Below are 22,595 nucleotides of genomic sequence, written 5' to 3'. Positions count from 1 at the left end.
TAGTTGGTGAACCAGGCGAGGCAATCATTAGAGAAACCAAGGCTGTCGAGTCTGCCAATGAGGATGTGGTGATTGACAGAGTCAAAGGCCTTGGCCAGGTCAATGAATACGGCTGCACAGTATTGTTTCCTATCGATGGCGGTTACGATATCGTTTATGACCTTGAGCGTGGCTGAGGTGCACCCATGACCAGCTCTGAAACCAGATTGCATAGCGGAGAAGGTGTGGTGGGATTCGAAATGGTCGGTAATCTGTTTGTTGACTTGGCTTTCGAAGACCTTAGAAAGGCAGGGTAGGATAGATATAGGTCTGTAGCAGTTAGGGTCAAGGGTGTCCCCCCCTTTGAAGAGGGGGATAACCGCAGCTGCTTTCCAATCTTTGGGGATCTCGGACGACACGAGAGGTTGAAGAGGCTAGTAATAGGGGTGGCAACAATTTCAGCAGATAGTTTTAGAAAGAAAGGGTCCAGATTATCTAGCCCGGCTGATTTGTAAGGGTCCAGATTTTGCAGCTCATTTAGAACATCAGCTGACTGTATTTGGGAGAAAGAGAAATGGGGAAGGCTTGGGCGAGTAGCAGAGGGGAGGGCAGTGCTGTTGTCCGGGGTAGGGGTAGCCAGGTGGAAAGCATGGCCAGCCGTAGAAAAATGCTTATTGAAATTCTCAATTATAGTGGATTTGTCGGTGGTGACAGTGTTTCCTATCTTCAGAGCGGTTGGAAGCTGGGAGGAGGTGTTCTTATTCTCCATGGACTTTACGGTGTCCCAGAACTTTTTTGAATTTGTGTTGCAGGAAGCAAATTTCTGCTTGAAAAAGCTAGCCTTGGCTGTTCTAACTGCCTGTGTATATTGGTTTCTGGCTTCCCTGAAAAGTTGCATATCACGGGGGCTGTTCGATGCTAATGCAGAACGCCATAGGATGTTTTTCTGTTGGTTAAGGGCAGTCAGGTCAGGAGAGAACCAAGGGCTATATCTGTTCCTGGTTCTAAATTTCTTGAATGGGGCATGCTTATTCAAGATGGTGAGGAAGGCATTTTTTTAAAATGACCAGGCATCCTCTACTGACGGGATGAGATCAATATCCTTCCAGGATACCCCGGCCAGGTCGATTAGAAAGGCCTGCTCGCTGAAGTGTTTCAGGGAGCGTTTGACAGTGATGAGTGGAGGTCGTTTGACCGCTGACCCATTACGGATGCAGGCAATGAGGCAGTGATCGCTGAGATCTTGGTTGAAAACAGCAGAGGTGTATTTGGAGGGCAAGTTTGTTAGGATGATATCTATGAGGGTACCCGTGTTTACGGAATTGGGGTGGTACCTGGTAGGTTCATTGATAATTTGTGTGAGATTGAGGGCATCAAGCTTAGATTGTAGGGTGGCTGGGGTGTTGAGCATGTTCAAATTTAGGTCGCCTAGCAGCACGAGCTCTGAAGATAGATGGGGGGCAATCAGTTCACATATAGTGTCCAGAGCACAGCTGGGGGCAGAGGGTGGTCTATAGCAGGCGGCAACGGTGAGAGACTTGTTTTTAGAGAGGTGGATTTTTAAAAGTAGAAGTTCAAATTGTTTGGGAACAGACCTGGATAGTATAACAGAACTCTGCAGGCAGTCTTTGCAGTAGATTGCAACACCGCCCCCTTTGGCCGTTCTATCTTGTCTGAAAATCTTGTAATTGGGGATGAAAATGTCTGAATTTTTGGTGGTCTTTCTAAGCCAGGATTCAGACACGGCTAAAACATCCGGGTTGGTAGAGTGTGCTAAAGCAGTGAACAAAACAAACTTAGGGAGGAGGCTTCTAATGTTAACATGCATGAAGCCAAGGCTATTACGGTTACAGAAGTCATCAAAAGAGAGCGCCTGGGGAATAGGAGTGGAGCCAGGTACTGCAGGGCCTGGATTCACCTCTACATCACCAGAGGAACAGAGGAGGAGTAGGATAAGGGTACGGCTAAAAGCTATGAGAATTGGTCGCCTAGAGCTACTAGAGCAGAGAGTAAAAGGAGGTTTCTGGGGGCGATAAAATAGTTTAAAGGAATAATGTACAGACAAAGGTATGGTAGGATGTGAATACAGTGGAGGTAAACCTAGGTATTGAGTGATGATGAGAGAGATATTGTCTCTAGAAACATCATTGAAACCAGGTGATGTCATCGCATATGTGGGTGGTGGAACTGAGAGGTTGGATATGGTATAGAGAGCAGGGCTAGAATCTCTACAGTGAAATAAGCCAATAAACACTAACCAGAACAGCAATGGACAAGGCATATTTACATTAAGGAGAGGCATGCTAATCGAGTGATCAATAAGGGTCCAGTGAGTAGAGGTTGGTTGGGGTCGTGGCGATCCAGACAGCTGGCCGGGTATATGGCTAACGGTAGCAGCATAGGATGGAGGTCTGTTTGTAGATACCTCGTGCGTTTCCGTCGGTAGGTTAGTGGGGTTCCGTGTAGTGGGGTTCCGTGTGGTAGAGGGGATCAATCCAAATTGGCAAAATAGATATAGTGACCCAAGGAAAAAACTAAAATAAATAAATAATAATAATAATAATAGTTGTCCGATAAACTTGTTCAAATAGCAGCCGATAAGACAGCTAACGATTAGCGGGCCTCAGATGAGCGTTCAGGTAACGTCGGGGGAAGGCCCTTTCCTGTTTCAGCCTGACAATGCCCCCGTGCACAAAGCGTGGTCCAAACAGAAATGGTTTGTCGAGATCGGTGTGGAAGAACTTGACTTGCCTGCTCAGAGCCCTGACCTTGACCCCATCGAACACCTTTGGGATGAATTGGAACGCTGACTGTGAGCCAGGCCTAATCACACAACATCAGTGCCCGGCCTCACTAATGCTCGTGGCTGAATGGAAGCAAGTCCCTGCAGCAATGCTCTGATATCTAGTGGAAAACCTTCCCAGAAGAGTGGAGACTGTTATAGCAGCAAAAGGGGACCAACTCCATATTATTGCCCATGATGTTCAAGGAGCAAGTGTCAACATAATTTTGGTCATGTAGTGTATATATACAGTGGGCTCTAAAATTACTGGCACCCATGACTGGCAATGCACAAGCAATACTTAAAAAAATATAAACAATATAATTGTAGAGAAACTCAGAATACCAACATGTGAGAAATACTGTTAACACTTTTAATGTTTTGATGGAATGATTTAATTAAAAATCAATGTCCTCCAAATCAAGGTTTTAAAATTAATGGCACCATTCAAGATTATTGTAAATAACATACCAAAATTAAACTCCACTTATTTAAGTTTATCTAAGTCTTAAGGAACTATATTGAGCCATTACATCACTTACTGTTTCACTCGGGTATAAAAATAAGGTAACATGCATGCAATATCCCTTTGTCATCCAACACCATGAAGAAAACAAAAGAACTGGCAGTTCAAAAGAGACAGATGGTCGTAGACCTTCATAAATCTGGTAATGGCTACAAGAAGATCTGCAAACAATTGAATATACCACTGAGCACTGTCAGGACAATTATTTAAAAATGTAAAAGATATGGAACAATTGAAAACCTCATGGGTAGAGAAAGCAAATGCGTTTTGCACCCCAGGATAGGGAGGAGGATGGTGAGAGAAGCAACCACATCCCCAAGAATCACTGTGAAGGAATTGCAGGCCACAACCACAGGCTCTTTGGAAGGGTTGCCAGAAGGAAGCCCTTTCAGACCCCAAGACACAGATGCAAGCGCTTGAAGTTTGCCAAACGTCATTTAAATTATGACTGGTAGAAGGTGCTCTGGTCAGATGAGACACAAATTGAACGTTTTGGTCAGATACAGCGTCGAAACAGAGATGCATACAAGGAGAGGCAGAGGTGGTTGCACTAAGTACTAAATGAGGAGTGCCAATAATTATGAAACCTTGATTTTGGTGAAATGTATTTTGTATTAAATCGTTTTATGATTTTGGTTGGTTCCATCCTAACCTTAATCGTTAGGGGAATAAAAGTAGTCCATATTAGCTGCAAGGGGGAAATTTAGTTATACGTTCTGTGCAGGGCAATTAGAGTGATTTGCATGAAGTAGGTAGAGGTTACAAACTCCGGTTTCAGTGTTGACAACCCATGCACTACACTTGAGCAAAAGGCTAGCTTTTGGCTCGCATCTTCGGGAATCTCGTCTTTTGCTCCAGTTCTTTGCTGGCGGGACATGCAGGTGTCTCTCCATGGACTTTCATCTGCAGACAGTCCCACATTTTTCTGAGAGAGAAATGGATTGATGAACACTGTTAGGGTGAAAGTTCAATTAAATGCATCACATGTAACATGCTTTCCACAAACTCGTGACTGTATGGTGTCTATGTTATTGATATCTATTTGCCAAGCATAGCAGAAGGATATACTACAAAGCAGCATCAAGGAGACTAGCTAACTTGCCTAAATATTCTCCTATTACTTTTTTATTTTTTATTGAAAAACAAGCTGGAAATGGGCATGGCCTAATTGATTAAACAAACAAGAACTCATATTTAATTTGAGCTTTAACCAGGACATCCGTAGTTATTTCTTGTTGCTTATCAAAGTAAGCTGGCTCACTCATGATCTTGCTCTGTAGTAGACCCCTCTGGTGCCAGCAGGTATGCCTTGCTGAATACACAGTATGGCTCAAATTGACCATATCATAACATGCATACAGCACTCCCGACTTCGATCATAATATATCCTTGCTGATAAGCATATATGGTTCTGCACAGTCAGAAAGGCCTAGTTGACCACTACTGTTGGACCCTCCTGTCCCACTCTGCCTAATAGTTAACCAGTAGGATGATGCAGAAATTACCCTTCATTATTTGCACATGGACATGAGCCAAAAGTTGGTGGAGATGAAGAACAAGAAGGAAGTCAGTGAATCCTTCAGTGAAACTCAAGTTCTATATATGGTAAGACTGTTCTCCATGTTGACCCAGAGCACCAATTAATGCTGTGAATTTGTGCAACTTGGCCCAGTAACTAACATAAGTCTTTATTGCTGGATGTGTACCAGGAGCTGTCACTGCACTCTGACACTGCTGACTCAGTGTGTTTGTGTTTGTGTGTGTCAGAGAGCAAGAGAGTGTGTGGATGTGTGTGTCCAGCTGTGGTTATGCATTTGACCAGCCACTTGGTTCAAATCAATGGTCATGTCCTAGTCAGAATGTTTATAGTTTCCGAGTGTTCTCAGAGTGCACTGCGGACAATGTCATCCCAACCCCTGAGACACACCCATGGAAAGGTTGGCGCACAATGTCAGTTGCAGTGCAGCGCGCATAGTGCAGTTTTGCACAATGGCCCTTCGCATTTAGGATTTAAACTGGCAAACCTCAGCTCCAAATTTTAGGCTACCTACCTCGGACTAAAGAGCCCTGGAAGTCTCTAATTTCATGGTAGACATAGGGAATGGGTAAATAAACAAAGTATCTGTGGCCACTGGCCACTTTTGAATATTGAGAAGCCAGAATGGAAAGCCCTGTCTCATTTCAGGGCCCATAGGTTGCTGATCTAGGATCAGGTCCCCCCCCCCGTGTCCATATAATCCTAGAATGCTAAACTGATCTTATATCAGCACTCCTACTCGGAGACTCTTTATGAATACAGGGCCATACGGTGTTTTGCTGTGGGTGAGGGGGTTGTTTGTCTTTTTGGATTTTTTGGCAGCAGACTTGGAGATTCCAAAATGTCTCCACTTGCTGCTCATCCATCCCCTCCCAATACACTCCCATACTTTATTATGATAAAGATCTAGGAAATAACGGAACTTCCAGTCGGGAGGCTACAATAAAACTGACCCGTTGTGAAATAATGCTTGATTTTAATAAGTCATAAGTGATTTGACGGGTGCAGGCCGTCAAATCAAAGGCACTTCAAAGGCACATATAAAGTCCTTTTTTTGACGAAAATGAAAACGTGTCAGTTTGTAACTTTTACGAGGTTGGAGTAATAACATGTTCAACTACTTAAGACATTGGCTCGAATCTAGATTGTGTCTTTAGGTTTCGAGAAAATTAACAGCAAAGGAAGAATTTTTTACTTCTCTCATTGACTTCTCAAAGCCGACCTGGTCTGTTTCGCAAGCTCTTCCGGAAGTCACACAATGATGCGCCTCTGGATTTAGAAAATCAATGGTGGCGGTCGGGGTTGTTAGGGTATGGAGGGCCCAAGTATTCCGGATTGGCTGACCATTTCTTCTGTCCTCAGCTACAGCGTAGGCTGCCCCAGCTGAAGTAAAGTTGAAATGGTGTTGAAAATTTGGACCAAGAGCTGAAGACATGCAATGACATTTGCAATAGCGCACGTGTTTCATTTATGCATTTCATAGTTGACATAATCTTTTGAGGGATAGTTTCTTGGAGTTCAGCAAAAGGTTCCAATTAGCCACAGGAAGAATTATTTTCAGCACAGCACCAGTTGAGATGCTTGCTTAAAGTAAACGACAATGTGAGGTGCACATCTAGCGTTCTTTCACACTTTCTCACTCAGCATCTCTCTCTTTGTCTCTGCCAGGTAGGTGAGGCCGATGCCATCACTTGGGATGGAGGAGACGTCTATACAGTGACAGCCGGCCTCAACACTTACTACCTGCAATCATTGCAGAGGACTACGGCGAGGGTATGAATCTCAAGTCCAAGTTCAAGAATGGAAGAGACTGGGTATACAGTGGCCGTTAGCACTTCAGTTGCAGATAGGCCAATAGAAAGTTGATGATTCTGTACTTTGAATCAGATCAAATGGATTCTGGCTAAATCTGGTTTCTGATTGTTGTATTGATGTCTCCTCTCCTGCCCATTAGACTCTGACATCTGCTATTATGTTTTGGCCATGGCCAAGAATGACACTGGCTTCGGGTTCAACAACCTCTGGGGCAAGAAGTCCTGCCACACGGGGCTCTGCAAATCTGCAGGCTGGAACATTCCCATGGGCACCCTTGTGACAATGGACCAGATCAACTGGGCTGGCATCGAGGACAAACCTGTGGAAGGAGGTGAGTTTGAATGACTGAAACTTGGTTGTGTTTGATGGTCTGTAGTTGACTCCCTAAGAGTGAGGAATGTGTGTCGGATGTGCTTAATACTGTATCTCTATCATTGCATGGTGTGGTTTTTCCTCTCTATGTTTGTGTGGGTCAGATTCTTTGTATACATATTGGGCTTTATATATTGTCTCTATTTATATACATCGTTTGTTTGGTTGCTGTAGTTTTCATGGCCTGTCAGATATGAATAAATCAGATTGTTGTATGCAGCAAATGAATTGATGTGCTAAGTCAGTTTCTCATGTGTTTATTTGTTTTCCAGCGGAGAGCGACTGCTTCATGGTCAGCTTCGCTCCAGGAGCCACTAAGGGTTCTAAGGGTTCATGTCCCAGCTTTGCAGGGGGGTAGCCAGGCTCACCCATGCAGCTGTGTAAGGGAGACTGCTCAAGGTCTCACAAGGAACCCTACTATGACTATGGCCTTCAAGTGAGTAGCATTCTGAAAATCTAGAACCTCCAAGCCCTACTGAACTCAGCAAGAAAATAAATGTCCTTTCAACTGCATTTATTTTCAGCAAACTTAACGTGTAAATATTTGTATGAACATAACAAGAGGCAACTGAGGCAAACTGAACAAGTTCCACAGACATGTGACTAACAAAAATGGAATAATGTGTCCCTGAACAAAGGGGGGGTCAAAATCAAAAGTAACAGTCAGTATTTGCTGTGGCCACCAGCTGCATTAAGTACTGCAGTGGACTGCACCAGATCTGCCAGTTCTTGCTGTGAGATGTTACCCCACTCTTCCACCAAGGCACCTGCAAGTTCCCAGACATTTCTGGGGGGGAATGGCCCTAGCCCTCACCCTCCGATCCAACAGGTCCCTGGCGTGCTCAATTGGGATTGAGATCCGGGCTCTTCGCTGCCCATGGCAGAACACTGACATTTTTGTCTTGCAGGAAATCACGCACAGAACGAGTAGTATGGCTGGTGGCATTGTCATGCTGGAGGGTCATGTCAGGATGAGCATGCAGGAAGGGTACCACATGAGGGAAGAGGCTGTCTTCCCTGTAATGCACAGCGTTGAGATTGCCTGCAATGACAACAAACTCAGTCCGATTATGCTGTGACACACCACCCCAGACCATTTAAAAAATATATATTTCACCTTTATTTAACCAGGTAAGCAAGTTGAGAACAAGTTCTCGTTTACAATTGCGACCTGGCCAAGATAAAGCAAAGCAGTTCGACACATACAACAACACAGAGTTACACATGGAGTAAAACAAACATAATAATACAGTAGAAAAATAAGTCTATATACAATGTGAGCAAATGAGGTGAGATAAGGGAGGTAAAGGCAAAAAAAGGCCATGGTGGCGAAGTAAATACAATATAGCAAGTAAAACACCGGAATGGTAGATTTGCAGTGGAAGAATGTGCAAAGTAGAAATAGAAATAATGGGGTGCAAAGGAGCAAAATAAATACAGTAGGGGATGAGGTAGTTGTTTGGGCTAAATTATAGATGGCCTATGTACAGGTGCAGTAATCTGTGAGCTGCTCTGACAGCTGGTGCCTTATAGCTAGTGAGGGAGATAAGTGTTTCCAGTTTCAGAGATTTTTGTAGTTTGTTCCAGTCATTGGCTGCAGAGAACTGGAAGGAGAGGCGGCCAAAGGAAGAATTGGTTTTGGAGGTGACCAGAGAGATATACCTGCTGGAGCGCGTGCTACAGGTGGGTGCTGCTATGGTGACCAGCGAGCTGAGATAAGGGGGGACTTTACCTAGCAGGGTCTTGTAGATGACCTGGAGCCAGTGGGTTTGGCGACGAGTATGAAGCGAGGGCCAGCCAACGAGAGCGTACAGGTCGCAGTGGTGGGTAGTATATGGGGCTTTGGTGACAAAACGGATGGCACTGTGATAGACTGCATCCAATTTCTAGAAACATCATTGAAACCAGGTGATGTCATCGCATGTGTGGGTGGTGGAACTGAAAGGTTGGATAAGGTATAGTGAGCAGGGCTAGAGGCTCTACAGTGAAATAAGCCAATTAACACTAACCAGAACAGCAATGGACAAGGCATATTGCCATTAAGGAGTGGCATGCTTAGTCGAGTGATCATAAGGGTCCAGTGAGTAGAAGTTGGTTGGGGTCACGGTGATTCAGACAGCTACCCGGGCCATCGGTAGCAAGCTAGCATAGGATGGAGGTCTGTTTTTTCACATAGGCGAAGTTGTTGCTGGTGATGTCTGGTGCGGACCTGCCTTACAACAGGCCTACAAGCCCTCAGTCCAGCCTCTCTCAGCCTATTGCAGACAGTCTGAGCACTGATGGAGGGATTGTGCGTTACTGGTGTAACTCGGGAAGTTATTGCCATCCTGTACCTGTCCCGCAGGTGTGATGTTCGGATGTACCGATCCTGTGCAGGTGTTACGTGGTCTGCCACTGCGAGGACGATCAGCTGTCCATCCTGTCTCCCTGTAGCGCTGTCTTAGGCGTCTCATAGTACGAACATTGCAATTTATTGCCCTGGCCACATCTGCAGTCCTCATGCCACCTTGCAGCATGCCTAAGGCACATTCACACAGATGAGCAGGGATCTTTCTGGGCATCTTTCTTTTGATGTTTTTCAGAGTCAGTAGAAAGGCCTCTTTAGTGTCCTAAGTTTTCATAACTGTGACCTTAATTGCATACCGTCTGTAAGCTGTTAGTGTCTTAACGACCGTTCCACAGGTGCATGCTAATTAATTGTTTATGGTTCATTGAACAAGCATGGGAAACGGTGTTTAAACCCTTTACAATGAAGATCTGTGAAGTTATTTGGATTTTTATGAATTATCTTTGAAAGACATGGTCCTGAAAAAGGGATGTTCCTTTTTTTGCTGAGTTTATGTACAACCATAACCCACCAATCCATTTCTACCCTGTAGATCTCATATACAGTACATGTCTGTTTTTCAACCAACATTTTCAGTCTATCCTTGTTTTGCTCTGTCCTTCCTCATTCTATCAGTACTCTCTGCCTTTCTCTACTCACCCCCGATCAGTCACTGATGAGGTATCTTTGTGTGGTCATTGATGACGTAACTGTGTCGCTCTTCCCTCACCAAGCACCTGCCATTGACAAAATCATACAAAAATGTTTGAAATCAGCATGTGACCTGGATAGGGTGCTTACTCATTTTGTCCCCAGCAGGGCTTCAACCTGTCTCATCAGATGGCTACGCAGCCAAGAACCTGACGTTCAAGGACTCCCCTCAGAAACTGGTGAAGCTGCCCATGAACACCAACTCCTTCCTCTACCTGGGAGCTGAGTATATGAGCGCCATCCCGTTCCTGCACAAAAGTGAGGCCACACACACACACACACACATGCATGCAAACGTGTGTGCACACATATACACTTTAATGTGCATGCATACTTACACACAAATTCTCTCTCTTGACCGTTAGCTCATTGCTACCTCCCCAACCGTTGCTTCTCAGAGCAGACAACAGGCGCTAACTCCAGGCCCATCAAGTGGTGTGCCATGTCGAGACAGCCAAGTGTGGCACCTGGAGCATCAACAGCATCGAGAGAGAGGAGCCGTGATTGAGTGCCAGAGCGCACCCACATTAGAGGAATGCATCAGGAAGATCATGTGTATTTGTATTTGTTATGGATCCCCATTAGCTGTTGCCAAGGCAGCAGCTACTCTTCCTGGTGTCCAGCAAAATTAAGGCAGTTTATAAAATGTTTAAAATAGTACAATACATTCACAGATTTACAACACACTGTGCCCTCAGGCCCCTACTCCACCATATAACTACAGTTCAAAATCCATGTGTATGTGTGTGTATAGTGCGTATGTTTGTGTGTGTGTGTGTGTGTGTGTGTGTATGCATGTGTCTGTGTCTATGTTTGTGTTGCTTCACAGTCCCCACTGTTCCATAAGGTGTTTTTTTTAACTTTTTTAAAATCAAATTTTACTGCTTGCATCAGTTACTTGATGTGGAATAGAGTTCCATGTAGTCATGGCTCTATGTGGTACTGTGCGCTTCCCATAGTCTGTTCTTGACTTGGGGACGGTGAAGAGACCTCTTGTGGCATGTCTTGTGGGTTATGCATGGGTGTCTGAGCTGTGTGCCAGTAGATTAGACAGACAGCTCGGTGCATTCAACTTGTTAATACCTCTCATAAATAAAAGTAGTGATGAAGGCAATCTCTCCTCCACTTTCAGCCAGGAGCGATTGACATGCATATTATTAATATTAGCTCTCTGTGTACATCCAAGGGTCAGTCGTGCTGCCCTGTTCTGAGCCATGGTAAGGCTCTATGGGAGAAAAGAGGGTGGGACAGGAGAAAGAGGTGTAAAAATCAGGCATGATGTGTACTTTATAGTTTACTTTCGATAATTTCCTTACTCTCATTTTGTTTGTGTGACCCATCCAGAGGAGTAGGGGTCAATGGGAGTCAGAGGGGCGGGAGCACCCCTTATTACCGGTGCAGATGAAGGAACGGTGTAACGCTCGTCGTTACGTGGAAGAGAGGAGGACCAAATTGCAGCGTGGTATGTATCCATATTTATTCGAACACTGATTCAATACGAACAAAAACAATAAACAAAACCAAACCAACGACGCTACAGTCCTGAACATGTGAATCTAGAAAACAAAGAACGCAACGAACAGGAACAATCACCCACAAACAAACAGTGAGAACAGCCTACCTAAATATGGTTCCCAATCAGAGACAACGTAAAACACCTGCCTCTGATTGAGAACCATATCAGGCTAGTTAGACAACCCTAAACCAATGAAAACACATAACATGGAATATACCCACCCAGCTCACGCCCTGACCAACTAAACAAAGACTAAACAAAGGAAATAAGGTCAGGAACGTGACAAACGGGAGCTAGTACGCATGGGGGGAGAAAGAGAACAATGAAGACAGCAATGGGAGGAACGAATGGACAAAGAAATAGAGTAATATAGAACGAAGAAACCAGAAAAGAACAGAAGAGGACATTGAGAGACAAAAACAAGAACGGAGTAAAAGATGAAGAACGTGAGTGAGTGACTCCTGAAGCTGCAAGCCAAAACCCAGCTTAGCCACAAAAGAGACTATTCAATTTGTTGATTATCGAAAGTATCTTTGGTTTCAAAGTGAAGTGCTCTGAACCTAGCTAGGATTTTATTTCCCCTTTCTTGACCCGGCCAAGTGCTTTGAACGTTAAATATTACATTTTTACAACTTAAAAAGCAGACTCTTCCTCTTACTCTTCCACCCCACGCTACCACATAGATTGGAACCCCTCTGAATCGATCACTTATGTTTGTTTGTTTCTTTCTTCCCTTCCTTCCTTCCTTCGTCTATTTATGTTGTTTCTCTCCTCCCCACAACGTAAGAGGCAGCTGCGATGGATAGTGGGGAGATGTTCACTGCTGGAAAATGTGGTCTGGTCTCTGCCAAGGTGGAACAGTATGACGCAGGTATCACACACACAAACAATACTTTCCTAGATTTTCTTCTCCCTTTCTATCTCCTCCTCTGCTCTGCCTCCACTGTTTACGTGCAGCATTCCTCTTTGTCTCCCCACAGGTCTGTGCAGCTTCCCTGGTGGTAAGTACACTTGTTTAAATCTACTCCCTCACAAAACATCCACCATGCTACAGTATCGCTAAGGTAACATAGTATAAAGTATTAATATACCATTTTAGTACTGCTGTCTTAAACCTCTTCCCTTTGTGTCTGTGTGTCCCCTCAGAGGTGTCATCGTACAATGTGGTGGCGGTACTGAAGAAGGACTCTGGATGTGTTTTGTTACATCCCTTACCCAGCTCAACTGTTACCTTCTCAAAATGTTCAACGGCTTCTCCTGTCAGTGCTCACTACCTGTATATCGATGGGCGGTGGTGGACAGAACCCCTAGATAACGTTATAGATCTGAAAACTCAGCTCACACAGAACTGGTTGGGGTATTCATTCAGACACGCACCTCTTTCACACCGGAGATAGTCCCCTGACAGCTCTCATTCACTCAGTAGTTAATAGTAATAATATCTCTTATCTAAATCCTCTTATTATCCACATTTCAAATCAGCTTAACACGTCCTTTCCACACTCACACAGCTCTCACATCCACATTCACTTAGTACTATTCCCAAATGCACTCAGTCATCTCCCTTATTACTATCTCTGTGCATCTTCAATGATTCTCGTTGTTACTTGCTATACATATAAAATATCACGCGCTCAATAACACCTTGTGCTATTTGTAGTGGCTGCAGACCACGTAGACACTTCAATAATGGCCTACAGACAGCTGTCAGCAGGGCTTTCCATGGTACTGTTACTCGCCCTCGCTCTAGTCTTCTCACCATAAGACTAGTGAATAGCCTTCTCATGAGACTATGGGTACCTTTTTATTGTTCAGTTTAGTTGGTTTTATGATATACAGTACCAGTCAAAAGTCTGGACACACCTACTCCTTCAAGAGTTTTTCTTTATCTTTACTATTTTCTACATTGTAGCATAATAGCATATTCATATTTTAGATTCTTCAAAGCAGCCACCCTTTGCCTTGATGAAAGCTTTGCACACTCTTGGCATTTTCTCAACCAGCTTCATGAAGAATTATTTTCCAACAGTTTGAAAGAGTTTCCACTTATGCTAAGCACTTGTTGGCTGCTTTTCCTTTACTCTGCGGTCCAACCCATCCCAAACCATCTCAATTGGGTTGAGGTCGGGTGATTGTGGAGGCCAGGTCATCTGATGCAGCACTCCATCACTCTCCTTCTTGGCCAAATAGCCCTTACACAGCCTGGAGGTGTGTTGGGTCATTGTTCTGTTGATAAACAAATGATAGTCCAACTAAGCGCAAACCAGTTGGGATGGCGTATCGCTGCAGAATGCTGTGGTAGGCATGCTGGTTAAGTGTGCCTTGAATTCTAAATAAATCACTGACAGTGTCACCACCAACTTCATGCTTCACGGTGGGAACCACACATGCGGAGATCATCCGTTCACCTACTCGTCTCACAAAGATACGGCGGTTGGAACCAAAAATCTCAAATTTGGACTCATCAGACCAAAGGACAGATTTCCACCGGTCTAATGTCCATTGCTCATGTTTCTTGGCCTAAGCAAGTCTCTTATTATTGGTGTCCTTTAGTAGTGGTTTCTTTGCAGCAATTTGACCATGAAGGCCTGATTCACACAGTCTCCTCTGAACAGTTGATGTTGAGATGTGTCTGTTACTTGAAATCTGAAGCATTTATTTGGGCTGCAATTTCTGAGGCCGGTAACTCTAATGAACTTATCCTCTGCAGCAGAGGTAACTCTAGGTCTTAATTTCCTGTGGCGGTCCTCATGAGAGCCAGTTTCATCATAGTGCTTGTTTTTTTTTTAGACTGCATTTGAAAAAACTTTCAAAGTTCCTGAAATTTTCCACATTAAATGACCTTCATGTCTTGAAGTAATGATGGACTGTCGTTTCTCTTTGCTTATTTGAGCTGTTCTTACCAAATAGAGCCATTTTCTGTATACCATCCCTACCTTGTCACAACACAACTGATTGGCTCAAACGCAATGAGGAAAGAAATTATACAAATTAACTTTTAACAGGCACACCTGTTAATTGAAATGGTTTCCAGGTCCAGGACTACCTCATGAAGCTGGGTGAGAGAATGCCAAGAGTGTGCAAAGCTGTCATCAAGGCAAAGGGTGGCTGTAACGTAGACACTGGGGGTCAAGAAGCAGGTGATACGTTTAATATAACAAATACCATGGACAAATACAACGTAGGAGTATAGTCTAGACATGAACAACAGAAAAATGACTGCCTGGGGGAAGAAACCTAAGGGAGTGTAAGATAAAGGGAAGGTAATGGAGACCAGGTGTGCTTAATGATGAAGCGCAGTTGCGCGGAATGATGAACGACAGGTGCGCAGAATGATGAACGACAGGTGCCAGAATGATGAACGACAAGTGCGCAGAATGATGAACGACACGTGCGTAGAATGATGAACGACAGGTGCGCAGAATGATGAACGACAGGTGCGCAGAATGATTGTTCCCAGGACCGGTGGTTAGTAAACCAGCGACTTCAAACGCTGGAGGGAAGTGACAGTGACTGCTTTGAATCTCAAATATATTTTGGTTTGTTTAACATGTTTTTGGTCACTGCATGATTTCATAGTTGTCTTCACTATTATTCCACAATAGTCAAAATAAATAAAATAAGTAGGTGTCAACTTTTGACTGGTACTGTATATTTATCAAGTAATAGATTTTGTTTGTCAGATACGGTAGCCAGCTATGGTTTCTCAATAGTAATGTTAATTTAGTCTATTGCCATGATTTATTTAATTTTATACACATGTGACCAAATAAACTCAACAAAACGCACATTTAAAGATATGACTAGGGACGCTTCTGCATTAATGTCGTAATAATTTTTACCTTGGTTTCATCTGGCTGTGAACACATTGGACAATATTGCATGCTGAGTCATTGTGCCTTGGATGTTTTTCAACTACTGCCAACCTCACTTGAATTTACTCTTTTGGAATCTCCCGCGACCCATTGTAACACTTGACACCCATCCAACTTTCCACTGACCTGTACTGGAAACTACATCCCCTCTAAGGTTCTTCTCTCCTGGCTATCATACTGGTTATACAGCCTCTGCTGCGTTGCTGTTTTGATGGGCCCCTGCATTTCATCGCATTGAGTATGTCACCGCCCCCTCCTTGCTGTTATGCTGGTGAGTTTTGTGCCTTGGTTGAGTTTGTGTCCTAGTGCTGGCTGGATTCTAGTCTGTGGTTTTGTTCTGCCTTGCTGCCTATAACTGTGGTGAGCCTACAAACTGTGTGATTCAATATAACTATCACACTGTGCATTGATTGACTTTTGTCTGATTACTCACCAACATATTTTATTTGCGTGGATTTTAACAGAAAAAGAAAATGCTGTCTACCAATTTCCACCATAATGTCACGTTGTATAATGATCGGAGACAGGCGCAGGAATATTCAATAGTTTTTTATTTTTTATTACTCCACCCAAAAATACAACATGCCATGGAAAAGGCATGGGGACGAATCCCAAAACAAACACATACAGTGTATATATAATACACAGGAATGTAACCCCCAAAAAAGCAAGGTTTAAACCTCTAATTACACGGGACGAGACCCGTAATAACGAGTACACAATACACGCAAGCCGAAACAAAGCACAGGTACTCACAAGACCAACGGACATAGGAACAATAACCGACAAGGACAATGGGGAAAAGAGGGTACATACATAACATACTAATCAGGGGAGAATTGGAATCAGGTGTGTGTAATGAGACAAGACAGCCCGGGGGTAGTGGTAATGAATCCAGCTCAGTGACGCCTAGAAAGCCGGTGAAGTAGACCTCCGGAGATGGTGAATGGAATGAGCAACAGTACAAGGATCCGTGACACCATAAGGGGAAACTGTCTTTTTCCAGATTGGCAGCAATCAGATTGGCAGCAATGGGTCCTCTGTCCTCCATCTCCTGTTGGTCCTCAAGGAGGCTCAGAAAAGGCCAGACGTCCACAGCCACTCACCTTCCTCCAGCCATCACCATTGGTAGTTCCATGGTGAGGCACATCTTGGTCCCTGGAGCAAATACCCTGTGCAACCCGGGGGCTACAGTGAGGGATATCACAGTGCTTTTAGTTCAAGTTTCAAGTTTTAATATGCATATGCACATATGCACAAGTACAGTGAAATACCTTTCTTGCGAACTCAAAACCCAACAATTCCATAATCAATAACAATGTAAAACTAGGGAAAAAAACATGAGAAATAAGAAGAAATATGAAGAACACAGTAAGTAAGCATATTATATACAGGGGCAGTTCCAATATCATATTTATAGTGTGCAGGGATACTGGAGTGACAGAGATAGAGATGTATAGGGGTAAGGTGACTAGGCAACCGGATATAAGATAAACAGAGTACCAGCAGCTTGTGTATGAGTGGGTGTGTATAGAGTCAGTATACATGTATGTGCATATAACGTGTGAGTGAGCAGATGATGGTGTGAGGTTGTGTGTATGAGTGTGTAGGGCCCTATGAGTGTGCATAGACACAGTGCAAAATCAATAAAGATACAAGATTACCTCAGTCCATGTAGCTATTTTTTTTAGCTATTTATCAGTCTTATTGCTAGCTATTTATCAGTCTTATTGCTTGGGGATAGAAACTGTTCAAGAGTCTGTTGGTGCCAGGCTTGATGTACCGGTACCGCTTGCCGTGCAGAAGCAGAGAGAATAGTCTATGGCTTGGGTGGCTGGAGTCTTTAACGATTTTTTGGGCTATCCTACCACACCGCCTGATATAAATGTCCTGGATGGCAGGGAGCTCGGCCCCAGTGATGTACTGGGCTGTCCACACCACCATCTGTAGCGCCATGCGATCGAGAGCGGTGCTATTGCCATACCAGGCAGTGATGCAGACAGTCTAAATGTTCTCAATGGTACAGCTGTAGAACGTTTTGAGGATTTGAGGGCCAATGCCAAACATTTTCAACCTTCTGAGGGGGGAAAAGGCACTGTTGTGTCTTCTTCACGACTGTGCGCCTGTGTTTGGACCAATTTAAGTATTTTTTGATTTGGACAGCTTTTGACCTGTGGATGGGGGCGTGCTCTCCCCCTGTTTCCTGTAGTCCACGATCAGCTCCTTGCTCTTACTAATGTTGAGGGAGAGGTTGTGAATTCCAAAAAACCCTCGGTTTTCAAATCACGTAGATGGATTGGGCTGTTGCACGATAGCAACCAAAGCCCATGCAAGTAAATGTATAGCATTCCATAATTGGTTACTCAGAGTTCCTCATATTGGCATTGGCTGCGGCCTCAGGCCCTATGGTGCTAACCTTGGAAAAGTAATTACATTTTCTTCTCTTTCCTTTATTACTAATAGAGAGACCAAATGGTGCAGTTCTATGCAATCTTATAGCCATACCAACTATATCAATATCAACCATCAGACAGGGCCTGCAACCGCCTATTGAATGAACGTAACTCGTTTGAGTTGGAGTTTCCATGTGACTTTAAAAATCATAAAGATCTTGGGTTGATGCATTTGCACGTTAGGAGCTTACTTCCTAAACTGGATTACATCATGATCTGGGCTATGCAGATGAATCCGGATATTCTGGTATCGACTGAAACTTGGATCTCTGAGGACGTTCTGGACTTGATGAATGATCAGAGAAATTATAGTCAAATCTTTTCTTTAAGACTATTTACAGAAAAATAAGTCCTGTATGCTTGGCTAGCAATAGACAACAAGGGGCCAACACATTGGATCCTGGTCTGCTTAAGTGTTCCGCGCCCATCATTGATGGCTCAATAACCCACATTTTTTTATTGAACATTGTTATCAGGAAATATTCCAAAAGTATGGAAATCATCTTGTGCTGACACTCCTTAAGGACGGGGATAGTAGAGATCTTAATAACTATAGTCCCATTTCAAGGCTTCATTGTTTAGCTAGGATTCTCGAATCCTTGGTAAATGTACAAATTTGCTCTTATTTTTGTTGTTGTTGAATCAATCAGGGTTTAGGCCTGGGCATACCACTATTTCATCAACCACTTTAGTTGTTAATGATCTTGTCAGTGCTTTAGACACTAAAATGAAATGTGCTGCTCTGTTTGTGGACCTGTCAAAAGCTTTTGATACTGTTGATGATGCTATTTTATTGATTAAGTTGTCCCTGATAGGCCTAAGCTCTGACACCTGTTCATCGTTTCATGATTATCTTAATGACAGAACTCAGGCCATCATGATGGATGGGGTTAAGTCTGAATTTCTTGAAGTACATAAAGGTGTACCACAGGGGTCAATTTTGGGACCTGCTCTCTTCACTATTTATATAAACACCATTGGTCAATCTGTACATACAAAAGTAATCTATATTTGGATGATACTATTATGCATGCTATTGCCCTGACTGTTGATCTGGCTGTGTCAGAACTACAGTCAGATTTTATAGCCGTGCAGGAATAGCTTGCTGATTTAAAACGTGTGCTTAATACAGGCTAAACGAAAGACATGTTGTTTTTAAACTCTTGTAAGAATTTTTCCGATGAATTACATGTTCACTCATTAGATGGTTCTCCAATCTAACGTGTTCCCACATATAAAGACTTCAGCATTTGGATTGATATGGATTTGACGTTTAAAAAATATATCAATGAGCTGGTTAAGAAGGTAAGATTTAAAGTTGGCTTTTTCTACAGAAACAGATAGTGCCTTTCTCTAAGCAGTAGGAAGTAGAATATTCAGTCAACCTTTTTATCTGTTCTTTATTATGGTGATATAATTTATCAAAGTGCAGCTGCTACTACTCTTAAACCTTTGGTTGCTCTCTACCATAATGCTCTTGGTTTTGTTACAGGTTACAGTTTTGATACTCATCACTGTATCCTGTATCAAAAGCTTGGCTGGACTTTACTAAAGACCTGTAGATCTCTACATTACTCCCTTTTTTTTCACGGCCCTACTTCATAACCTTCCGTCTTATCTAACTTTGCTGTGGAAGTGTAGACACCGGACATGCCTAACCCGTTCACAGGATTGGTTAACTCTTGAGGTTCCTAGGGTCTCCACTGAGCTAGGTAACTCTGCTTTTAGTTTTAATGCACGGTATTGCTGGAACAAAATTCTAAATACATTTCTTCTTGGTGTTCTGGTGCCATTTGGGCAATTTTAAGTATTGATTGGGGATTTATTTGTGGAAGAAATGTAACTGTTTTTCTGGGTAATTTGTGATGTTTTATTTGTGCTTAACATGACTGTGTTTTTGTATTCTAATATTTGTAATTATTTATTTTGTGTTTAATGTGTATTTTATATTGTATTATACAGGGCGCATTTGGAAAAGAGACCTAGGTCTCAATATGTCTTCCCTGTCAAAATAAATAATACCAATCTGACTCATCTCTGAACGTTGAACAAGTTCCTCTGAAGAGGATGAAAGTGATTATGACTGAAGAACCAAACCTGTATGGGTGTCTCAAGAACTGTTGTGTGTACTCTGGGGCCATATGTATCAAGCCTGTCAACGAAGGAATGCCTTTTAGAATCATCCACAATTAATAAGATTACATGGACAGGGGATACCTGATCCTAGATCAGTGCTCCTATTCTGAGACACTTTGATACATACAGCTTCTGGTGTTTCTCATGTGTTTGAAGCACCATGCTCCAATCCACTGAGCCATTCAGTGTGCACAGTTGGAGCACAGTATGAGAGGAAATCATTTTAGAATCTTCAGGTCCAAAGCAACTAGACAAGTGCCACTTATTTTGTTCTCCAGAGGCTAAGTGGGTACAGTCAAGTTAAATGACCTTTATTTTATCAATACTGCAGTTGGAAATCCACAGTTGAAGTTTGAAGAGGGGAATGAATCCACAATCATGTGGGGTTTGTGTGACCCCTGAGAAAGATTGAAGGATATACATCAACCACCACTGATTGACTCATTCTTATCACTATTTACTTCTGCATTGTGCCACCTCTTCATTGAAAAACTACTGTATTATATCAATTAATAACTTATTGACTAAATTACATATTTCTTATATGTGTAGGCCTAGCACAGACATGTGAAGTTATTGGCCTTGATCAATTACAAACAAATGTCTACTCTTGAGAATATGTAATTTCTCAAGAATACAACATGAATACAACACTATGCAATAAAAGCTATTTAAAATGATTTATACAACACGCAAATGAAGTTTGTGTACAGAAGTGCAAAACGCTAACGTTCGTGTCCACTGTCACATGACGGAGGATGCGTCATCAACTAACGATTTTCCCGGAAGTACCCATGCGACTTACCAGGCGCACCGTCCGGCCGGCTCCAGCGGACGAGAATGCATCGGAACATGGCCTCGCTGTAAACCGAACGAAACCCCAGTAGATTGTGTATTTTACCGGCAATCCGTCACCATCGGCGCCTTGATCATGGACCTCCGGTCCAGAGGCTTTTTCCGGAGGCATTGGAGTTGTCAATAATAATCTTCAAGTGCTATATTAATACATTTTATGCTCTACTCACTTTAGCACGCTCCATGGATTTAAAGAACAAGTGACAGCAATAGCACTCACCCCAATAAGGGCACCACTTTCCATTTGGAGGAGAGGACAAGAAACTACACTACAATTTTTAAGTAACGGACGATCGGGTGTAATATATATTTTCCACTGTTGATTCCAGTCTTCGCTCATATCCCTCACAGACACAATTCATAACCGGTAAGAATCCAGTGTTCGCTACCTGCTATCGATCTTTGAAAGACAATTGGATGAAGGCCCTGCTCTGTCAGTCCATTTACAAGGTTAGCTTAGCTAGCTAGTTTAGAAGAGTAGCTCATGTTAGCTAGCTACATGTAAAACCGCTAGTTAGCTAAAATGGAATATTGGCTTTCGCTGTCTGCTAGTCAAAACGAGCTTGATAGCTAACCTTTTGAGTTTAAACTAATGCCAGTTCATGTCGGTGTTTTGAAGTGGGTGAACGTATTGGTAAATTAGTTAGCGAACTAACGCTAGCCTGGAATGTTAATGCCACCTCTTTTTAGCTTTCTAATCTTCCCTCTTTTAAACGTTCAATATGACAGTTCCCCTCGAAACAAATTGACTAATCATCATCACCATTTCGTTAGGTTGTGTTTTACTTCAATGCAGATCTGGCAATTTACACATGAGTTTTTTAAGTCACACTGTTTTAAAATATGTAACGTTGGTTAATCCGACCTGTCAACATAGCTAAATCTAGGTAAGGCAATTGTCATGCTGGTTTTTCTATGTGTGCGGCTTGGTTGGGCCTACAATGAATTCATTCTGATCGCAAGACTAGCATACCAATTAACATACGAAAGTGTATCAACTATTTCAATTGGATACCAAGAAAGTAATATCTTTAATATTGTGATGCACAAATGTTGTGTCGACATGTCAATGCAGAATTTATCAGTCACTCGATATTACTATGAGAGACACGTAAACTACCACACAGGCTAGCTAGCTAGCTAGCTAGCAAGCGCGCGTTAGCTAGTGGAGTGTGTTTGACATCCACTATCATTGGACCCCGGCGGTATTTGCATGCTAGAAGGCCTTCCTTGCAATTTGACCCATCAGTAATGTTAGTTGTACCGAATCAAACCACAAACCGATCGTGTTATCATAGGGTTATTTCAGGGTCTTTATTTTTATTTAGTGCCTAAAATGTGTTTACCAAAGAATGGGCGAGCCACAGATGGGATAACATGGCTAACACCGGCTACTTGCTAGCTAGTAGTTAGCTAGCCATATGACACGTCTTCCTAATGTGGGATCGCCTCTTTCGACCATGTGATAACAGTTTGACACTACTTCTTTTCATGCTTGAATTAATGGCAACACTGTAGCAATAAGTAATGGGAATTTGCGAAACCTCTTAAATTTCTCAGTAGTCCCATGCTTAAAAGTAAAAGTATACAGAAAATATAGAGAATCTCAAACATTGTAACCACTAACCAGCACGTATCTAAAAAATTGGGAAAATCTGTTACAATCAAATAGAGGCTACTGACAAGTGAACTTTGACCTGAAACAATACATT

At 42.9% G+C, this 22,595-nt stretch overlaps 2 protein-coding genes and 1 pseudogene across 3 annotated transcripts; all 3 read left to right on the top strand.

The window, feature by feature from the left end:
* The first annotated feature begins 6,783 nt into the window (after positions 1-6,783).
* Positions 6,784-7,609, top strand: LOC129814220 (serotransferrin-1-like). The gene is made up of 2 exons (XM_055867192.1): positions 6,784-6,970; positions 7,284-7,609. The coding sequence occupies exons 1-2, from the start codon at positions 6,808-6,810 to the stop codon at positions 7,367-7,369; spliced, it is 249 nt and encodes an 82-aa protein (XP_055723167.1). The 5' UTR covers positions 6,784-6,807; the 3' UTR covers positions 7,370-7,609.
* LOC129813508 (serotransferrin-like) lies at positions 7,382-10,766 on the top strand (annotated as a pseudogene).
* Positions 10,767-11,426: 660 nt separating this feature from the next.
* Positions 11,427-13,207, top strand: LOC129814219 (serotransferrin-1-like). Of its 2 annotated transcripts, none has more exons than XM_055867190.1 (4): positions 11,427-11,510; positions 12,352-12,435; positions 12,545-12,565; positions 12,711-13,207. In XM_055867190.1, the coding sequence occupies exons 1-4, from the start codon at positions 11,450-11,452 to the stop codon at positions 12,959-12,961; spliced, it is 417 nt and encodes a 138-aa protein (XP_055723165.1). In that variant the 5' UTR covers positions 11,427-11,449; the 3' UTR covers positions 12,962-13,207. The 2 variants fall into 2 exon arrangements, with proteins under 2 accessions (XP_055723165.1, XP_055723166.1); XM_055867191.1 differs by having other exon boundaries at positions 11,429-11,510; positions 12,358-12,435.
* Positions 13,208-22,595: the final 9,388 nt, after the last annotated feature.

Source organism: Salvelinus fontinalis, chromosome 17 (assembly GCF_029448725.1).
Source record: "Salvelinus fontinalis isolate EN_2023a chromosome 17, ASM2944872v1, whole genome shotgun sequence".
NCBI classification, from domain to species: domain Eukaryota; kingdom Metazoa; phylum Chordata; class Actinopteri; order Salmoniformes; family Salmonidae; genus Salvelinus; species Salvelinus fontinalis.
Note: the sequence above shows the minus strand (reverse complement) of the source record. Positions and strands in the feature narration are given on the sequence as shown.

Coding starts and splice junctions, on each gene's coding strand:
- LOC129814220 (XM_055867192.1), top strand. CDS start 6,808: ATGGCCAAGAATGACACTGGCTTCGGGTTCAACAACCTCTGGGGCAAG. Junction 6,971..7,283: donor GGACAAACCTGTGGAAGGAG/GTGAGTTTGAAT, acceptor TTTGTTTTCCAG/CGGAGAGCGACTGCTTCATG.
- LOC129814219 (XM_055867190.1), top strand. CDS start 11,450: ATGAAGGAACGGTGTAACGCTCGTCGTTACGTGGAAGAGAGGAGGACC. Junction 11,511..12,351: donor GAGGACCAAATTGCAGCGTG/GTATGTATCCAT, acceptor CCACAACGTAAG/AGGCAGCTGCGATGGATAGT. Junction 12,566..12,710: donor TCTGTGCAGCTTCCCTGGTG/GTAAGTACACTT, acceptor GTGTCCCCTCAG/AGGTGTCATCGTACAATGTG.